We start from the raw sequence: 17,250 nt of genomic DNA on the forward strand, positions 1-17,250 counted from the left end.
CCACATCCCACAGAGCCCCATACACAACAAACTGTAATGCCCATTTTATATACTTTCAACACATCAACTTCAGGGACAACATGTTCACCTGCTGCCTAATATCATAGCACCCAACAGTCTCTGATTTAGAACAAAGTCCCTCTTTCCTCCTCACTTGTCCCTCATTCTGGTCTTATCTATATAGTTGTATATAAAATGCACTATTTATCTCCTGGTGCTAAACCTTTCATTCAATTTCTAAATTGCTGTATTTGTAAATTTCAAAAGCCAATATAAAGGAATTATAGTGGTAAAAAAAAGCGTTTGTGGGTTTAACTAATATTTTTTTTTTATAACTTGCATTTAAGGGGGCGTGGCGGTGCAGTGTGTCCTACACCTATATACATTTGCTAATAGGTGTCCCTCGTTCTCATCTCAGAAAGTTTGGAGGTGTGTAATATATCCCACCCGCTTCCATTTGCCATTATAATGAGATAATCAATGTTATTCATTTCACCTGTCAGTGGTCAGAATGTTATTTGCAACAATCTTAATTGTTATGTTCTCTTTTGATAAAATAAAAAAATTATGGATAAAAAAAAAATGAATGTTATGGCTGATTGGTGTAAGGTACATACACACACAGCACAAGGCCGTGTTCACACTACGTAATGTTTCTCAGGCTGCAGGTCCTCTGAGATCCACAAGGTGGTGATCTCACTTCTACCCAGATAGGAAGTGTCTATGGAAGACAGGAAGTGATGTCAGGTATAGACAGGAAGTGATGTCAGGTACAGACAGGAAGTTCCAGGTGAGAGGTGAATTGGAAGGAACTAGAGAGGAGACATTGCTGGAAGATGCAGCAGAGGAGGTAATAAGATCTTATTTTCTATTTACACCCAGTAACCCCCGTCATGTCCGTCCTCTTCCTCCATAGTCACTGTAATGTTTTTTATCTCCAGCAGATGATGATAAACACATATATAGTGTGGAAACCTAGATGAACCCCTTCAGGGGCAGAACATTTACTAACGTACAGGGCTGGAACATTCTTTTGGAGATAAATTCTAGTAATATGTTCCTCTAAACAAACAGCACTGACAATAAATAAACAAGACAATGACCATCCTGACTATACATGGCCTAAAAAGGGCAATTATTACACTACACAGGCAGCAAATGGGCAATCATTACGGTATGCAGCCAACAATGATGGAGTGCAGGGGTCAGGAGTATGGAGCATAGAGCCCCATACATTGCTGGTCAGGAGGAAGAAAACATTCCCCAGCCTGCCATGAAGAATATGATCCATCATTGGTGTCAGAGGGAGGAACATACTGGGGGATATAGAGGAGCTGAGGGCCTGTGAGGGTTTAGTAAAGCTGAAAGACTTTAGGGGCCTCTGAAGGGGTAAGGTAGCTGAAGGACTCCGGCCCCCCTGGAGGGGGTAGTCCAGCTGCAGAGTGGGACCCTTGAGGGGGTAGTCCGGCAGGAGACTGGGTCCCTTGAGGGGGTAGTCCAGCTGGATGGCTTTGAGGGAATAGAGGGCTAGAGAGCTCAGGGGGCTCTGAGGGACATAATGGGGTCTGTGATGTCCCTCCCACCCCACTTTTTTTTCAGACCTTCCAGAACTGACAACCTTAAACATATTATCTCAGTGGTCATGTGATATTTTTTTCTGGAATATCAAGTAAGACGAAGGACATTCCTTCACTCGTTGGTGAGCACTTGTTCTTCGAGGAGTTCTGTTTCGGCTGCAAACCAGTTCAGAAAGAAAACAAACTCAACAGAATAAAGAGGAATATCTGATCAAGAGGGTCCCCGAATCTCCAAGATGTAACAAATTCTAAACAGTCCAGACTAAATGTGTTCCCATGGGGGACAGCAGCTTATTTCTTAAATGTACAGCAACTCTCCTATTACCCCTCTCACATCCACATTAGGGGTCGATCGATTATCAATTAGGCCGATATTCACTTTTTTTGAAGAATCGGTATCGCTAACATACTTACCGACATTAGCGGTATTTCTTCAAGGGATTGTACCGGAGTGATGCATGAAGCTACAGGAAACCCAGTACCATTCTTTAGCGTGGATAGTCAGCTTTCTTGTAATAACAACCAATGCCACTAAGCAGCTCTTGGCTGTTATTACAAGCAGCGGGAGAAGACCCAACTCCTGACGCTCCGGCCGGGTCTCCTATCCCACTGGCTGGCCGGAGGCCTGAACAAAGCTGGAATCGGCACTGCTCGGGTCTCGGATCTAGTAACCCAAAAGTGATGTCATGATATCACTTCCCGATTACTGGCATCATAAAGGCGCCAGTTTTAAAAAATAGAAAGTATTCAAAACGCCAATCTTGGCGTTTTGAATACTTTCAAGTGCAGAGGAGGGATTTGGGGTTTTATAGAGCCCCGATCTCTCCATAAAGAGGACCTGTCACTGCCTATTACTGTCAAAACAGGAACAAAGCAGCACCTTCTAAGTGTAGCAGTTAAGACATTTAATGAATTAAAATCATAAACACTCACAAACCAGCGATATAAAACCGCATAGATATCGATGTCACCTGCACCATCTTGGGAACTGCCTGGTGTCGCTGGCTGGAATGTCCATGTGTCTGTCTTTTATCCGGTCACATTGGTGGAGCCCAGCACTCCAGGAAAGCTGGGACAGGGATCGGCGATGCACAGGAACACGACAGGGTGTCATCACTTCTGGGTACAGTGTGAGGGGGGAGGTGCCTGCATTCGGAGCATGTGTCCTCCTTCCTCAGGCTCTGCTGGGGGCCATCTTTGAAGAGGGTTTTTTATATATACACATAGACTAAGTACTAAGTGACTGGCTAAACTGGTAACCATGGGAACATGTAAACATTGAGGCAAATTACAATTCCACCAGCTGAACATACTTGTTTGACACGCTTTAACAATTTCACGTGATTATGACTAAAATTACCAATAAACTAAAAAGGTGAAATTAATAGGTTTAGAAAATTATTATTTAAAAATATACTTTAAATATTGAATAAGCTTAAACTAATAGACAAAATACTTATCTACATCGACATATTTGGCAGAACAACCCCTACGCCTCCCATTTAGTATTCTATGGATGCTATATCGATGACGTTGTCATTATCTAGGATGGGCCAGATACTCTAATTCCGGGATTTCTACAACATTCCAACACCAGCACTATGGGCTTGTCATTCTCCGCAGTATCTGATGACAATAAGCTTGTGTTTTTGGATCTAGAATTGTTCCATCATGACAACAGTATTTGTGCTCAGAATTTCACAAAACCCACCTCCGGCAACTCCTATTTGCACTATCGTCACCATCCACGTTGGGTGAACAACATTCCGAAGAGCCAGTTCTGCTGTCTTAAGCATAACTGTACTTGTACACAGGACTACAATACCCATGGTAAGATACTCAAGACCAAATTTTAAGAAAAAGGCTACACCGGTGATATTGTTGAGAGAATCTTTTCAACACTATCTTCATATAGGTGACAGGCTACAACAGAGCACTGTACGCAACCAGTGCTGTTTGTCACACAGTTCCATACAACCCAAATAGCTCTGAGTAAAATAAAACCATCACGACTGATCGCTAGTGCTTCCCTGACATTCTTTAACATCAAGGGAACGTATCAGTGCAAAAACCCTATGTCTTCCGTGTAAACACGTGACACATAGACAACAAGATTTCACATGTAAAGGAAAGCAGTACACCATACCGGATTTCTTTACATGCTCATCTGAGTATGTTGTATATGGCTTGACATGTGCATGTGGCCTACTCTATGTAGGCGGCACATCCGTACTCTCCAAAAAAGGTTTGGTGAACACCGTAACTTTGTTGAGAAGGGTGTGGCTAAATATAGAGTCCCGAGGCACTTTAAAGAGTTTCACTAGAAGTCATCTTTTGGGCTTTGCGTTTGGGTCATAGAAGCCGCATCCAACCATTTTCCCGAAGCAGAACCCTATAAATGGTTATGTGAGAGGGAAAATTACTGGATCTATACTTTGGATAGTCTATCACCCGGGGATCTTAATAAGGGCATTGAAATTAATATTCTCCCATCTGTCCTCGTTGGTCCATGTTGTGTGTGTGTGTGTACGTCGTGTGTATGTATATGTACACACATATGCATATATAGATAGGATGTTCATATTCATTATAGACCCCGGATCTCTCCATAAAGAGGGCCTGTCACCTCCTATTACTGTCACATGAGATGTTTATATTCATTATAGATCCCAGATCTCTCCATAAAGAAGACCTGTCATACATCCTTTGTGACAGCAATAAAAGTGATAAAAAAATAAAAGGACAGTGTAAAAATAAAAACGTTAAATCTGCAGAGTACTGGCACCGGTTAGCAACTATTGGCTTCAAATGCAGCCGAAAAATTGGTATCGGTATCGGCCCTAAAAAAACGATATCCGTCAAACCCTAATCCACATCCTATTATTGTTCGACTAATACCATCCAAATAATTCTTATTTTTATTTCCTAAAGTTATCCGTCTTCAAGGAGACCTGTATAGATCAAATGCACCAGTGAGGATGGAGGAGGACCGGAGTCATATGACTGAGAAGATACTAAACCTAACCCTGGAGATCATCTACCTGCTGACCGGAGAGGTGAGAAGGATTCTGGGAGGTCACATGACATCACTCTTATCTCTATTAATAAAACACAGACCTGACCGGAGAGGTGAGGAGGATTCTGGGAGGTCACATGACATCACTCTTATCTCTATTAATAAAACACAGACCTGACCGGAGAGGTGAGGTGGATTCTGGGAGGTCACATGACATCACTCTTATCTCTATTAATAAAACACAGACCTGACCAGAGAGGTGAGGAGGATTCTGGGAGGTCACATGACATCACTCTTATCTCTATTAATAAAACACAGACCTGACCGGAGAGGTGAGGAGGATTCTGGGATTTTAACATGATATTCCTATTGGTTCCTCAATACAGAGATTTCCTCTTGTGAAGTCAGGTGATCATATGACCATCACAGTGCCTCCATGTGACTCCCTAAAACCTGAGAGACACAACATAGAGAAGATTCTAGAAGTCACTAAGAAGATGATGGCGCTGCTGACAGGAGAGGTGAGGAGGATTCTGGGAATTCTGGGACATTATCCAGTAACAGACAAGGGATGTGTCTGGATGGTGACTGTATCATTGTGTGTGTCAGGTTCCTATAAGGTGTCAGGATGTCACTGTCTATTTCTCCATGGAGGAGTGGGAGTATTTAGAAGGACACAAGGATCTCTACAAGGACGTCATGATGGACAATCAGCCGCCCCTCACATCACCGGGTAAGAGGAGACTTTATTGTAAAGGAGAGAGCAGTACGGAGGCTCCACCTAGATCCCCCATCATCTGATAAACACATAGAAACAATGTATTCAGTCAGTGTGTGTGTTTCCTACAGATGGATCCAGTAATGGGAACCAACCAGAGAGATGTCCCCATCCTCTGTATTCCCGAGATTCCACACAGGAAGGTCACACCATCCCCCACTGTTACAAGGTTGGTGGGATGGAACATCTAGAACATGGACTCCTAGAGATGATGTTTGGATTTTCTATGTGATGTCACAATAATAAATCTTCTATCTTACAGATGATATTCTCTCTCATTTTCTTGGTTTAGAGTGGAGATCCAATGCATATAGAATTTGAGGTGAAATCAGAAGAAGAAGAGAGGTATGTGAGGGATGATCAGCAGTCTATGGAGGAGGATGGAATAACGGGGACATTTATAGAGGAGGACACTCCTACAGAGATCAGCACAGGTGGGTCATTAACACTAAATACATTCCCCCACCCATACTGTCCACTGATTGGTCCAGAGTAGGGCGGGGGCTGGGTAATAATCTTCTTTCTCTGTGCTGCAGACACAATTTATAGATCTAGACCGCATTTGTGGAAATTCTGAGGTTCGGCTAGCAGCAAAAGGTTGATTTTAACCATAAATGTTGCTCTACCTAGGTACCTTGGGCATGTGCCATTGGTCTTCTAACTCATGCCCAGGTATAGCATGATCTCTGACAGAACAATTAATGGGGTGGGCAACTACATGGAAAATAAGGTTCAATGTAGAAAAATGTAAAATAATGCATTTGGGTGGCAAAAATCTGAATGCAAAATCTGCTGCTAACAAAGCAAACAGAATATTGGCATTAAAAAGGGATCAACTCCAGAGATAAAACAATAATTCTCCCCTCTACAAGACTCTGGTCCGGCCGCACCTGGAGTATACTGTCCAGTTCTGGGCACAAGTCCTCAGGAAGGATGTACTGGAAATGGAGCGACTACAAAGAAGGGCAACAAAGCTAATAAAGGGTCTGGAGGATATTAGTTATGAGGAAAGGTTGTGAGCTCTGATCTTATTCTCTCTGGAGAAGAGACGCTTGACAGGGGATATGATTTCATTATACAAATACCGGACTGGTGACCCCAAGACTCATGGCCACTCATTAAAATTAGAAGAAAAGAGGTTTAACTTCCACAGACGGTGATCTCAGCGGGGGGAATCGATAGTTTCAAGAAACTATTAGATAAGCATCTGAATGACCACAACATACAGGATATACAATGTAATACTGACATATAATCACACACATAGGTTGGACTTTATGGACTTTTTTTCTACCTCACCTAATATGTAACAATCCCCCCAGGATTACTTGCTCTGTTGTCTGCTGGCTGTGCCGGGTGGAGGGATATGTCTGTATAGTCTTAGCCCTTGTACACATGGTCGGACATTTCGATGGAAAATCTGACAGTGTGTGGGCCCCATCAGACTGTTTCCATCGGAATATCTGACTGACCAAGTTTGAGAGCTTGGCTATAAAACTTTCCGACAACATGATCCGATCGGACTTTGTCCGATCATGTGTAGAGAACTCCGATCGGACAAAGTGCCACGCACGCTCAGATCAAATTCCTAGACCAAAGCTATTGGCTACTAACCTGAACGTAGTCCCGTCATAACGAAATAACGTCATCACGTTCTGAATGATTGGATTTTCCGACAACTTTGTCCGGCCGCGTGTATGCAACACAAGTTTCGGACAAAATCCGACAGATTTTGTTGTCTGAATGTCTGACCGTGTGTACAAGGGCTTAGACCCAAGTCACTGAGTGCAGTCTCAGGAGATGGGAGGCAGCGGTGTGGGACCTCTGCAACTTGTCTCATGTAATCATTTCATCTTCCACTGATTACTGAATACCAATATTATGAGTCCTGACCCTTACACTGTATACTTTATATTCTACATTACATACTCCTGACCCCTGCACTATATACTCTGTGTTGTACATTACATCATTCTGATACTATATAGTCCTATCTGTTGTATCTTATACAATATGTTGTACATTACATAGTCATGACTTCTGCTCTCTCCCCTCCCCCCACTGCTATATATACACATAATATGTATTCTCTTTTGTTACACCCATTTTCTACCAGCTGTACATTTTATATCTTATGATTTGATTGGAGCACAGCAGGAACCAATCAGCTCATGTCTAGTAATAATCTTTGTATTTCTATTTTAGTAGATGGACGGGAGATGAGGAAAACCTCAGAGGATTGTCTCACTTTGTCTCCAGACTGTAAAGTAGAAGATGAGGACATCACACAGTATAGTCCAGGAGAAAACCCGACTACCTCAAATGTCCATCTGGCACCACACAGTGTAGATGGACCATCGTATTCCTCTTATCCTGAGGAACCTCAGACTGTGAGGGACGGGGCCGTCCTTCCAACAGAGAAGAGGTTTTCCTGTACTGAGTGCGGGAAGTGCTTCCGTTTTAAATCCCATCTTAATAGACATAAAAGATCTCACACAGGGGAGAAGCCGTATTCCTGTCCTGAGTGTGGGAAATGTTTTTCACTGAAGTCCAGTCTTTCCAAACATCAGAGATCTCACACGGGGCAGAAGCCGTATTCCTGTCCTGAGTGCAGTAAATGTTTTTCACTGAAGTGCAATCTTTCCACACATAAGAGATCTCACACGGGGCAGAAGCCGTATTCCTGTCCTGTGTGCGGGAAATGTTTTTCACAGAAGTCTCATCTTTACAGCCATCAGAGATCTCACACAGGAGAGAAGCCGTATTCCTGTCCTGAGTGTGGGAAATGTTTTTCAGATAAGTCCAATCTTTCCAAACATAAGAGATCTCACACGGGGCAGAAGCCGTATTCCTGTCCTGAGTGTGGGAAATGTTTTTCAATGAAGTCTGATCTTTCCACACATCAGAGATCTCACACCGGGGAGAAGCCGTATTCCTGTCCTGAGTGTGGGAAATGTTTTTCAGAAAAGTCCAATCTTTCCACACATCAGAGATCTCACACGGGGCAGAAGCCGTATTCCTGTCCTGAGTGCGGGAAATGTTTTTCAATGAAGTCCAGTCTTTCCAAACATCAGAGATCTCACACAGGGGAGAAGCCGTATTCCTGTCCTGAGTGCGGGAAATGTTTTTCACAGAACTCCAGTCTTTACAGACATCAGAGATCTCACACGGGGAAAAGCCATATTCCTGTCCTGAGTGAGGGAAATGTCTTCTATACTAATGTTGCTGGACATCATAGCTCTCATGTGGGGAAGAAGCACACCCTGATATACACCTCAGATATACTCCATGGCTGATCTTCATCATGGAAGAAACAGTTGATAAGGAGATCAGAGATCACTAAAGACATGGATGAAGTGTTGTACCGTGTTGGCCATTGATAGCAGGAGAAAAATAAAAATGGAGTCATTACCTCTTGTAATGGAAATGTGTAGGTTCTGTATATAATTGTATTCTATTTTATATGTATTGCACAATGCCCTCACTGTGCACATGGCACTAATAATGTTTTCAGTACATGTTTTGCATTCTTTCGAGTCCTGATTAGAATTAGCCTGTCTATGTAATGCCCCTTGTTACCATAAACGTACAATTGTAATATTAATGTGATAGCTACGTAATCATGTGTATAAAAACCTTCAAATGTGTCATAATAAAGGAGAACAGTTATTTGGAAAGATACTGAGCGTATCTTTTTTGTCTGTTCCCTACTGCAGTAGTTATAATTAATTTGGAACCACTAATCAATATGAGGATAGGAGATGCCTATCTACGAAATATCTAAGTCAGGTGCCGAGCCAGCCAGGAGGGGTTTTCGAGGGGACCCTGAGTATCCGAAAACGAGGAGCTTGAGACGATCTGGGAATTTCTCATAATGAGCCGGCTGAGGAAAGCCTTTTGCTTACATTTGAGTTATCAGACTTCCTTGATCGGTAAGGCATTTTCAGGACAAAGGGTTCCGATTTTACTCCCCTTAATCGAACTGTATTGATTGGTGGTTATATGTTATGTTGTCACTGTCTACTGTCCATCAGAGTGTTATAGAGAAAGGGAGAATAGTGCTGTTCACAGGTATATGCTAGATCTGCTAGATAAAGTAGTTTAGAAGCAAGAGGGTATAGGCACACGTAGAGAAGACTGGCCAGTCATTATGGATATTAAATTAAGTAAGGGAATGAAGGCTAAGAGACCCTCAAAAATGCCCAACGCAAAAGAGGAGTGCTATATATGAACTGAAGGTGCGGTTCTGCCTATACTGAGCCCCTAGATTAATGGTTAAAGTGGACAGGGATCTACAATGGGTAACTGGGTTACCACCAAAGTCCACAGGGACTAAGAATCATGCATAGTAAACAGCTAGATAAACAGCTATCTATGTGAGCAGGATGGATCAAGAGTAACATAAACACTAGACAGAAAGAGACATTTTGATGTTAAGTTGTGGGATGAATTTGGGGTCAGGCACTACAACTAGTAATGTCAAGAAACAGTAATGAGAGTTACAACAGAATGCTTTATATGTTGTCAGAGAGATGGGATGAGCACTATGGCTGCCCGTCTGATCATAGAAGGTACAGTATGTGAAGTATGGTATTACAATACATTGGATGCAAACAATATCAGAGCAAAATAAAGAAAGCCAAAGTTTAAGAAAGGAAGTATTAAAAGAAAGTGAGAGAATGATATGCATGTGTTGTGTACAAATGGGAAAAATGTAAGCGATTTTAGAGAGATATTTGTGTATGTATGTGAATGTTGGAACCTTTAGTTCTATCGCTTGTGTGTGTCATGTACGCAGATGTGACCCCCTCCTTTGTGCTCTCATGAAAGAATGTAGCTGGGATGAGAGGTCGGTGATAAGCTGGAAGGACACCATGCCAATTTCTGTTTTTTAGACAAAACATTTATAACAAAATGTATCGGGTTAACGAATCTAATGATAAACAATGTGATCACAATTATTTTTTAATCTGTTTTCCAAACATGGTAAAATGAAGGTTACATTTAACCGTGTCTTACACAAATTGACTATCCTTTGATAGTGGAAACAGTGCATTTAAAAAAGGGAAATTGAGTAAAATTAAGTAATATGCCCCCCTTTAAGGGCATTTATCAGTGCATATATATTAGTGTGTGATATTGAAAGTATCATAGGAGTATTAATTTCTAATATGAGTTTAACAATTTTATTAATAATATAGATATATTGTAACTGGTTTAGATAACCTTTGGTTGGAAATGAAATCCAGGTTAATGGGCAAATTGGTAACAATGGGATTAGTTTATATAAAGATAACAATTTTGTAATTTTACATTTATTGAGTGGAAAGAGAAAAAAAAGATTAAGATGAGGTTGTTAATTGGAATACAGCTGTCGTAATGTTTAACAAAGCCAAGATGAATGGGAGCTATAAAAAAGTTTTCCTATAAAAATGAAATCTTAACCACTTCAGCCCCGGACCAATTGTCAGCCTAAGGACCAGAGGTCTTTTTACAATTTTGCACTGCACTGCTTTAACTGGTAATTGCGCGGTCATGCAATGTTGTACCCAAACAAAATTTGCGTCCTTTTCTTCCCACAAATAGAGCTTTCTTTTGATGGCATTTGATTGCCTCTGTGATATTTATTTTTACGATATAAATGGAAAAAGACTGAAAATTTAAAAAATAAAAGATATTTTCTACCTTTTGTTATAAGAAAAATTGAATAAACTAAATTTTAGTCATACATTTAGGCCAAAATGTATTCAGCCACATGTCTTTAGTAAAAAAAAATGTCAATAAGCGTATATTTATTGGTTTGCGCAAAAGTTATAGTGTCTACAAACTAGAGTACATTTTCTGGAATTTACACAGTTTTTAATTTATGACTGCCTATCTCATTTCTTGAGGTGCTAAAATGGCAGGGCAGTACAACCCCCCCAAATGACCTCATTTTGGAAAGTAGACACCCCAAGGAAATTGCTGAGGGGCATGTTGAGCCCATTGAATATTTTTTTTGTCCCAAGTGATTGAATAATGACACAAAAAAAAAGTTTACAAAAAGTTGTCACTAAATGATATATTGCTCACAAATGCCATAGTTATATGTGGAATTGCACCCCAAAATATATTCTGCTGCTTCTCCTGAGTACGAGGATACCACATGTGGTCGACTTTTTGGAAGCCTAGCCGCCTACGGGGCCCCGAAAGCCAAGCACCACCTTCAGGATTTCTAAGGGCATACATTTGTAATTTCACTCCTCACTACCTATCACAGTTTCGAAGGCCATAAAATGCCAAAATAACACAACCCCCCCCAAATGACCTCATTTTGGAAAGTAGACACCCCAAGGAAATTGCTGAGGGGCATGTTGAGCCCATTGAATATTTTTTTGTCCCAATTGATTGAATAATGACACAAAAAAAAGTTTACAAAAAGTTGTCACCAAATGATATTGTTAGGAACGTCTGGTATTGAGTCTGACTTGGTGGAAGGGGACCTCTCCTACGGCTCTGGTTCCGGTCTCTCTGGAATGGGGACAGGGAGACAGGAGCGCAGCGGGGTAGAGGAGTCCGGCCAGGTGCAGCAACCGGTGCTGGGTAGGTAAGGATCCTTGGAGCAGGAACTCTCAGTAGTATGGAAGAGACAAGGAGAAGGCTGCTGACTGTGGATCCTGGATGGATAAGGTCCGCTGGACGAGGAGGTAGCCGACTCAGGAACAGGCAGGAATCAAGCAGAGGTGTCAGGTACAAGCAGGAGGTTCGGCAACAGGAAAACAGTCCAAGAAGGGTCAAACAAGCCGGGGTCGGAGCAGGAGAGGTCAGCAAGGTCAAACGGAGCCGGGTCAGGTATCAGATGAGTAGCAGACAGGTAACAGGTAACTTCAGGCACTAGCTGCAGACGAGACAGCACAGAACCACAACAACTGTGCCCTTAAAAAGGGCCACTGGCGCCAATCAAGCTAACGTACGCCCGTGCGTGCGTGCGTGCGCTGCGCGTACATACGATCGTCGTGCACCCGCGCGCGTCGGAAGGCGCTCGTGCCTACGACGACCCGCAACACGAACGCGTGTGCGCGCACGGAGAGCCGGTCGAATGGAACGGACGGATTCCTGACATTGCCCCCCCACAAGGGGCAACCTCCGGGCGCCCCTAGAGGCTCTCTTCTCCGGGTGAGCAGCAAAGAAAGCCTGGATCAGTCTATTGGCATGTACATTAGAAGCGGGTTCCCAAGAATTACTCTCTGGGCCATAGCCCTTCCATTTAATAAGAAACTGACCTTGTCCCTGTCGTCTTCTGAAATCCAGAACGGCCTCAACTTCAAATTCTTCATTGCCATCAACTAGCACAGGGTCAGGTGGTCTTGTTTCTCTACCAGGGAAGGGATCAGGTACAGCAGGCTTAAGAAGAGCTACGTGAAAAACTGGGTGAATTCTCATGGAATCAGGCAGGAGCAGTTCATAAGACACCTCATTGATTTTTCTCTTAACGGGAAATGGACCCAGAAACTTGGGTGCCAATTTCCTGGAGGGGCATGCTAACTTTAAATTAGAGGAAGACAGCCATACCTGGTCCCCGACTTGAAGGATTAGTTCTCCCCTTCTTCCTCGATCGAAGCTCCTCTTTCTGTCAGCCTGAGCTTTGGTTATGACCTCCTGAAGCGTCCGATTATTCTGTTGCAGGAAGGATATCCTATCCTGGATCGCTGGAACCTGGGATTCTGTAGGAACATCGGGAAGAAAAGACAAATTAAAACCGTAGTTGGCAAAAAACGGGGACTGCCCAGTGGTGGCATGGCTGGCATTGTTATAGGCGAATTCCGCCAGAGGTAACAGGGGGACCCAATCATCCTGGACAAAAGAAGAGAAGCATCTAAGATATTGCTCGAGGGTCTGATTGGTGCGCTCCGTTTGCCCGTTGGTCTGTGGGTGGTAGGCGGAGGACAGAGCTAGTTCAATTCTTAAAGATTCGCAAAGGGCTCGCCAGAAGCGGGAGGTGAACTGGACCTCTCTATCGGACACAATATTGGTGGGTACCCCGTGGAGCCTGATTATTTCCTTAATAAAGACATGGGCAGTCTCGGTTGCAGAGGGGGTTCCCGCTAAGGGTAGGAAGTGGGCCATCTTGGTCAGACGGTCACAAACTACAAATATGGCAGTGCAGTTTTCAGAAGGGGGAAGTTCCACAATGAAGTCCATCGTGATCATCTGCCAAGGGCGGTCGGGTGCGGGAAGAGGTTTAAGCAGCCCCCAAGCCCGATTTCTGGGAACCTTATTCTGGCTGCATACGGGGCAGGTGTTTACATATTGCTTGCAAAATTCCCTCACGCCTGGCCACCAGAAGGAACGCTGTACTAGTTCTAAAGTCTTGCGGACACCAAAGTGCCCAGCGAGCGGGTGGTCATGACAGAGACCCAAAACCTTAATCCTCATGTCTTCAGGGACGAAGATCAAGTTGTCCTTCCAAAGCAGACCCTCCCTGGATGCTAGCGAGATTCCCGGGGGACCGGGAGAGGAGGAGGAGGCATTCTTGAGCAGAGTTACTAGATCTGGTTGGATGAGAAGAAAAGTATTAGCAGGGAGGATGGTATCCGGGGGTGTGGTGTCCTTAGGGCTGTCAAACATACGGGAAAGTGCATCAGGCTTAACGTTCTTAGATCCAGGACGATAAGTTATATGGAAACAGAACCGGGAGAAGAAGAGGGCCCAGCGAGCTTGCCGAGGTTTCAGGCGTTTTGCGGAGCGGAGGTACTCGAGGTTTTTGTGGTCCGTGTAGATGAGCACGGGGTGTACCGCCCCTTCGAGTAAATATCTCCATTCCTCCAAAGCGGACTTAATGGCAAGTAATTCCCGGTCGCCTACATCATAATTCCTTTCCGCTGGAGAGAGTTTTCGGGAAAAGAACCCTACGGGGTGCATCAGGTCGTCCACGCCAAGGCGCTGGGAGACTACCGCCCCAACAGCTATCTCAGAGGCGTCTACTTCTAGAATGTAAGGTCTGGATGGATCCGGGTGGCTGAGGATAGGAGCGGAGGTGAACAGGTCCTTAAGTCTCTTGAAGGCAGCCTGGGCTTCAGGACCCCAAAGAAAGCGTGTATTTTGCTTGGTAAGCTGGGTGATGGGGGAAATAATGGCAGAGAACCCTCTAATGAATTTTCTATAAAAATTAGCGAAGCCCACAAAGCGCTGGATGCCTTTCTTGTCGGTAGGGGCTGGCCATTCGAGGACAGCAGCGACCTTCTGCGGGTCCATCTTGATGCCTGTTGGGGAGATTTCGAGACCGAGGAATTGGATCTCCTGCTGTTCAAATTTGCACTTCTCGGCTTTAGCATAGAGTCCATGTTCCCGGAGCCGAAGCAGAACTCTGCCGACGTGCCCCCGGTGCTGCTCCAGGGACTTGGAGAAGATCAGAATGTCATCAAGGTATACGATGACAAAGATATCCAAGAAATCACGGAAGACATCATTAATTAAATGTTGGAAGGTGGCTGGGGCATTACACAACCCGAAAGGCATTACCAGATACTCGTAGTGCCCAAAACGAGTTCGGAAAGCGGTCTTCCATTCGTCGCCTGCTCGTATGCGGACCAAGTTGTAGGCACCTCTTAAGTCCAATTTAGTGAAGATGGTAGCTGACCTCAGCTTCTGGAAGAGCTCAGGAATCAGAGGTAGGGGGTAGCGATTTTTAATCGTAACCTTGTTTCATTCCCGATAGTCCACACAGGGTCGAAGAGATTGATCTTTTTTGGTAACAAAGAATATTCCAGCCCCGGCAGGAGATGTGGAATGACGAATGAACCCCTTTTGGAGATTCTCGGAAATGTAAGCCTTCAGGGCCTCTTGTTCCTTTTCGGATAAAGGGTAGACACGTCCAAACGGGATCTCAGCCCCAGGAAGGAGCTCAATGGGGCAATCATAGGGACGATGTGGGGGTAAGGAGTCAGCCCCCCGTTTACTAAAAACGTCCAGAAACTCATGGTAAGGTTCGGGGACAGATTGGCATAAGTCCAAGTCTGGGTCTAGGCAGAGGAGTGTTCTGGTGTGTGTAGAAGCCCCAGGCAAGCAGTGGTCCCGGCAGTAAGGGGAGAGGAACTTCACCTCCCTTGAAGTCCAGTCGATGGAGGGATTATGGGCCTGCAGCCACGGAATGCCCAGAATCACAGGGAAAAGTGGGGATGAGATGACATCCAGGATTAATAGTTCAGAATGTTGGCAGGGAGTAGAGGCGGATAGTGGAAGGGTCTCCTGAGTGACTCGGCCGGACTTAATCTGAGAACCATCGGCCAAAAAGATAGCAAGTCCATGAGTCTTTTTCTGTAGTGGAATCGAATGCAGGTCGGTGAAGGCGGAGTCGATGAAGCAGCCGCAGGCTCCGGAGTCAAGAATGGCGTTAACGTGTATGGTTCTTCCCGGCAGCTGAAACGAGAGCAGAAGGACAACATGGAGAGGGTTGGAAGGTGGGTTAAAGGAACTGTGAGACACAGGTGAGAGGCACTTACGTGGCTTTACAGGACAGTTGGCCACGTAGTGTCCGGGGCCGCCACAGTACAGGCACAAGTTCATTTGACGGCGGCGGGCTCGCTCTTCAGGAAGCAGAGAGGGTCGGAGTAGTCCAAGTTGCATCGGTTCCTCAGGAGCAGGAGGCACACTGGTAGGTCCTCTTTGAGGAGGCGGAGAGAAGAAAGGTGTGGGAGACGAGGTCCTAGCCGTCATCCAGGCAGGTCTCAGTGGTTGGGAAGAGCGTTCGGCCCTACGCTCGCGAAGTCTGCGGTCTATTTGGATGGCCAGAGCAATTAAGTCCTCCAAAGCGTCAGGAGTGGAGACACGAGCTAATTCATCCTTGAGGCTTTCAGACAGGCCCATACGGAATTGATGTCTAAGGGCCGCCTCATTCCACAGGGTATCTGCGCTCCAGCGTCTAAAGTCAGAGACGTAGTCCTCAGCCGTCCTGCGGCCTTGCTGGAGCGCAGTTAATGCAGACTCTGCGGTGGTAGCCCGTTGGGGGTCATCGTAAAGTTGCGCCATCCCCTCGAAGAAGGTGGCGAGAGTCTGTATAAGGGGGCTGTCATTCTCCAAGAGATGGTGGGCCCAGGACTGAGGCTCTCCTTGCAGGAGAGAAATGACAAACCCCACCTTGGTGGCCTCCAGAGAGAAAGTCCTGGGCTGGAGGGCAAAGTAAAGCTGGCACGCGTTGCGAAAAGCCCGGAACTTGGAGCGGTCCCCAGAAAATCTCTCGGGAGTGGGAACCCTAGGCTCAGGTGGAAGCATCATGACTGTTGAATGTGCAGCTGGCTGAACAGGAGGAGGCTGAGGTATGGCGTCAGATGATCCCGGAGTAGAGAGGTGCTGGACACGTTCCTCCAACCTGGAGTAGCCATCCTGAAGGGATTTCACGGCCTGGGTGAGGGCCGCAAGGTGGGAGCAAATCTCCTTCATGGCGGAGGTCCCTTCCGCAGACTCAGACATGGCTGTCTCGTACTGTTAGGAACGTCTGGTATTGAGTCTGACTTGGTGGAAGGGGACCTCTCCTACGGCTCTGGTTCCGGTCTCTCTGGAATGGGGACAGGGAGACAGGAGCGCAGCGGGGTAGAGGAGTCCGGCCAGGTGCAGCAACCGGTGCTGGGTAGGTAAGGATCCTTGGAGCAGGAACTCTCAGTAGTATGGAAGAGACAAGGAGAAGGCTGCTGACTGTGGATCCTGGATGGATAAGGTCCGCTGGACGAGGAGGTAGCCGACTCAGGAACAGGCAGGAATCAAGCAGAGGTGTCAGGTACAAGCAGGAGGTTCGGCAACAGGAAAACAGTCCAAGAAGGGTCAAACAAGCCGGGGTCGGAGCAGGAGAGGTCAGCAAGGTCAAACGGAGCCGGGTCAGGTATCAGATGAGTAGCAGACAGGTA

At 45.2% G+C, this 17,250-nt stretch overlaps 2 protein-coding genes across 3 annotated transcripts in view; one reads left to right on the forward strand and one right to left on the reverse strand.

Annotated features, from left to right (window-relative positions):
* Nucleotides 1-17,250, reverse strand: part of LOC143989623 (uncharacterized) — a 261,462-nt gene that overhangs the window by 206,123 nt on the left and 38,089 nt on the right. The window lies entirely within an intron of this gene.
* LOC143986907 (uncharacterized) overlaps nt 1-17,250 on the forward strand; it is a 356,956-nt gene that overhangs the window by 145,330 nt on the left and 194,376 nt on the right. The window contains exons 14-20 of the mRNA XM_077485315.1: nt 817-850; nt 4,509-4,633; nt 4,980-5,114; nt 5,203-5,326; nt 5,443-5,540; nt 5,664-5,805; nt 7,577-8,661. Coding sequence (XP_077341441.1) covers nt 817-850; nt 4,509-4,633; nt 4,980-5,114; nt 5,203-5,326; nt 5,443-5,540; nt 5,664-5,805; nt 7,577-8,661 — 1,743 coding nt within the window. The remainder of the gene's footprint in view (nt 1-816; nt 851-4,508; nt 4,634-4,979; nt 5,115-5,202; nt 5,327-5,442; nt 5,541-5,663; nt 5,806-7,576; nt 8,662-17,250) is intronic.

The sequence above is a fragment of the Lithobates pipiens genome, unplaced genomic scaffold (assembly GCF_037356315.1).
Source record: "Lithobates pipiens isolate NorthernLeopardFrog02 unplaced genomic scaffold, aLitPip1_a1.2 Scaffold_18, whole genome shotgun sequence".
In the NCBI taxonomy this organism is placed as follows: domain Eukaryota; kingdom Metazoa; phylum Chordata; class Amphibia; order Anura; family Ranidae; genus Lithobates; species Lithobates pipiens.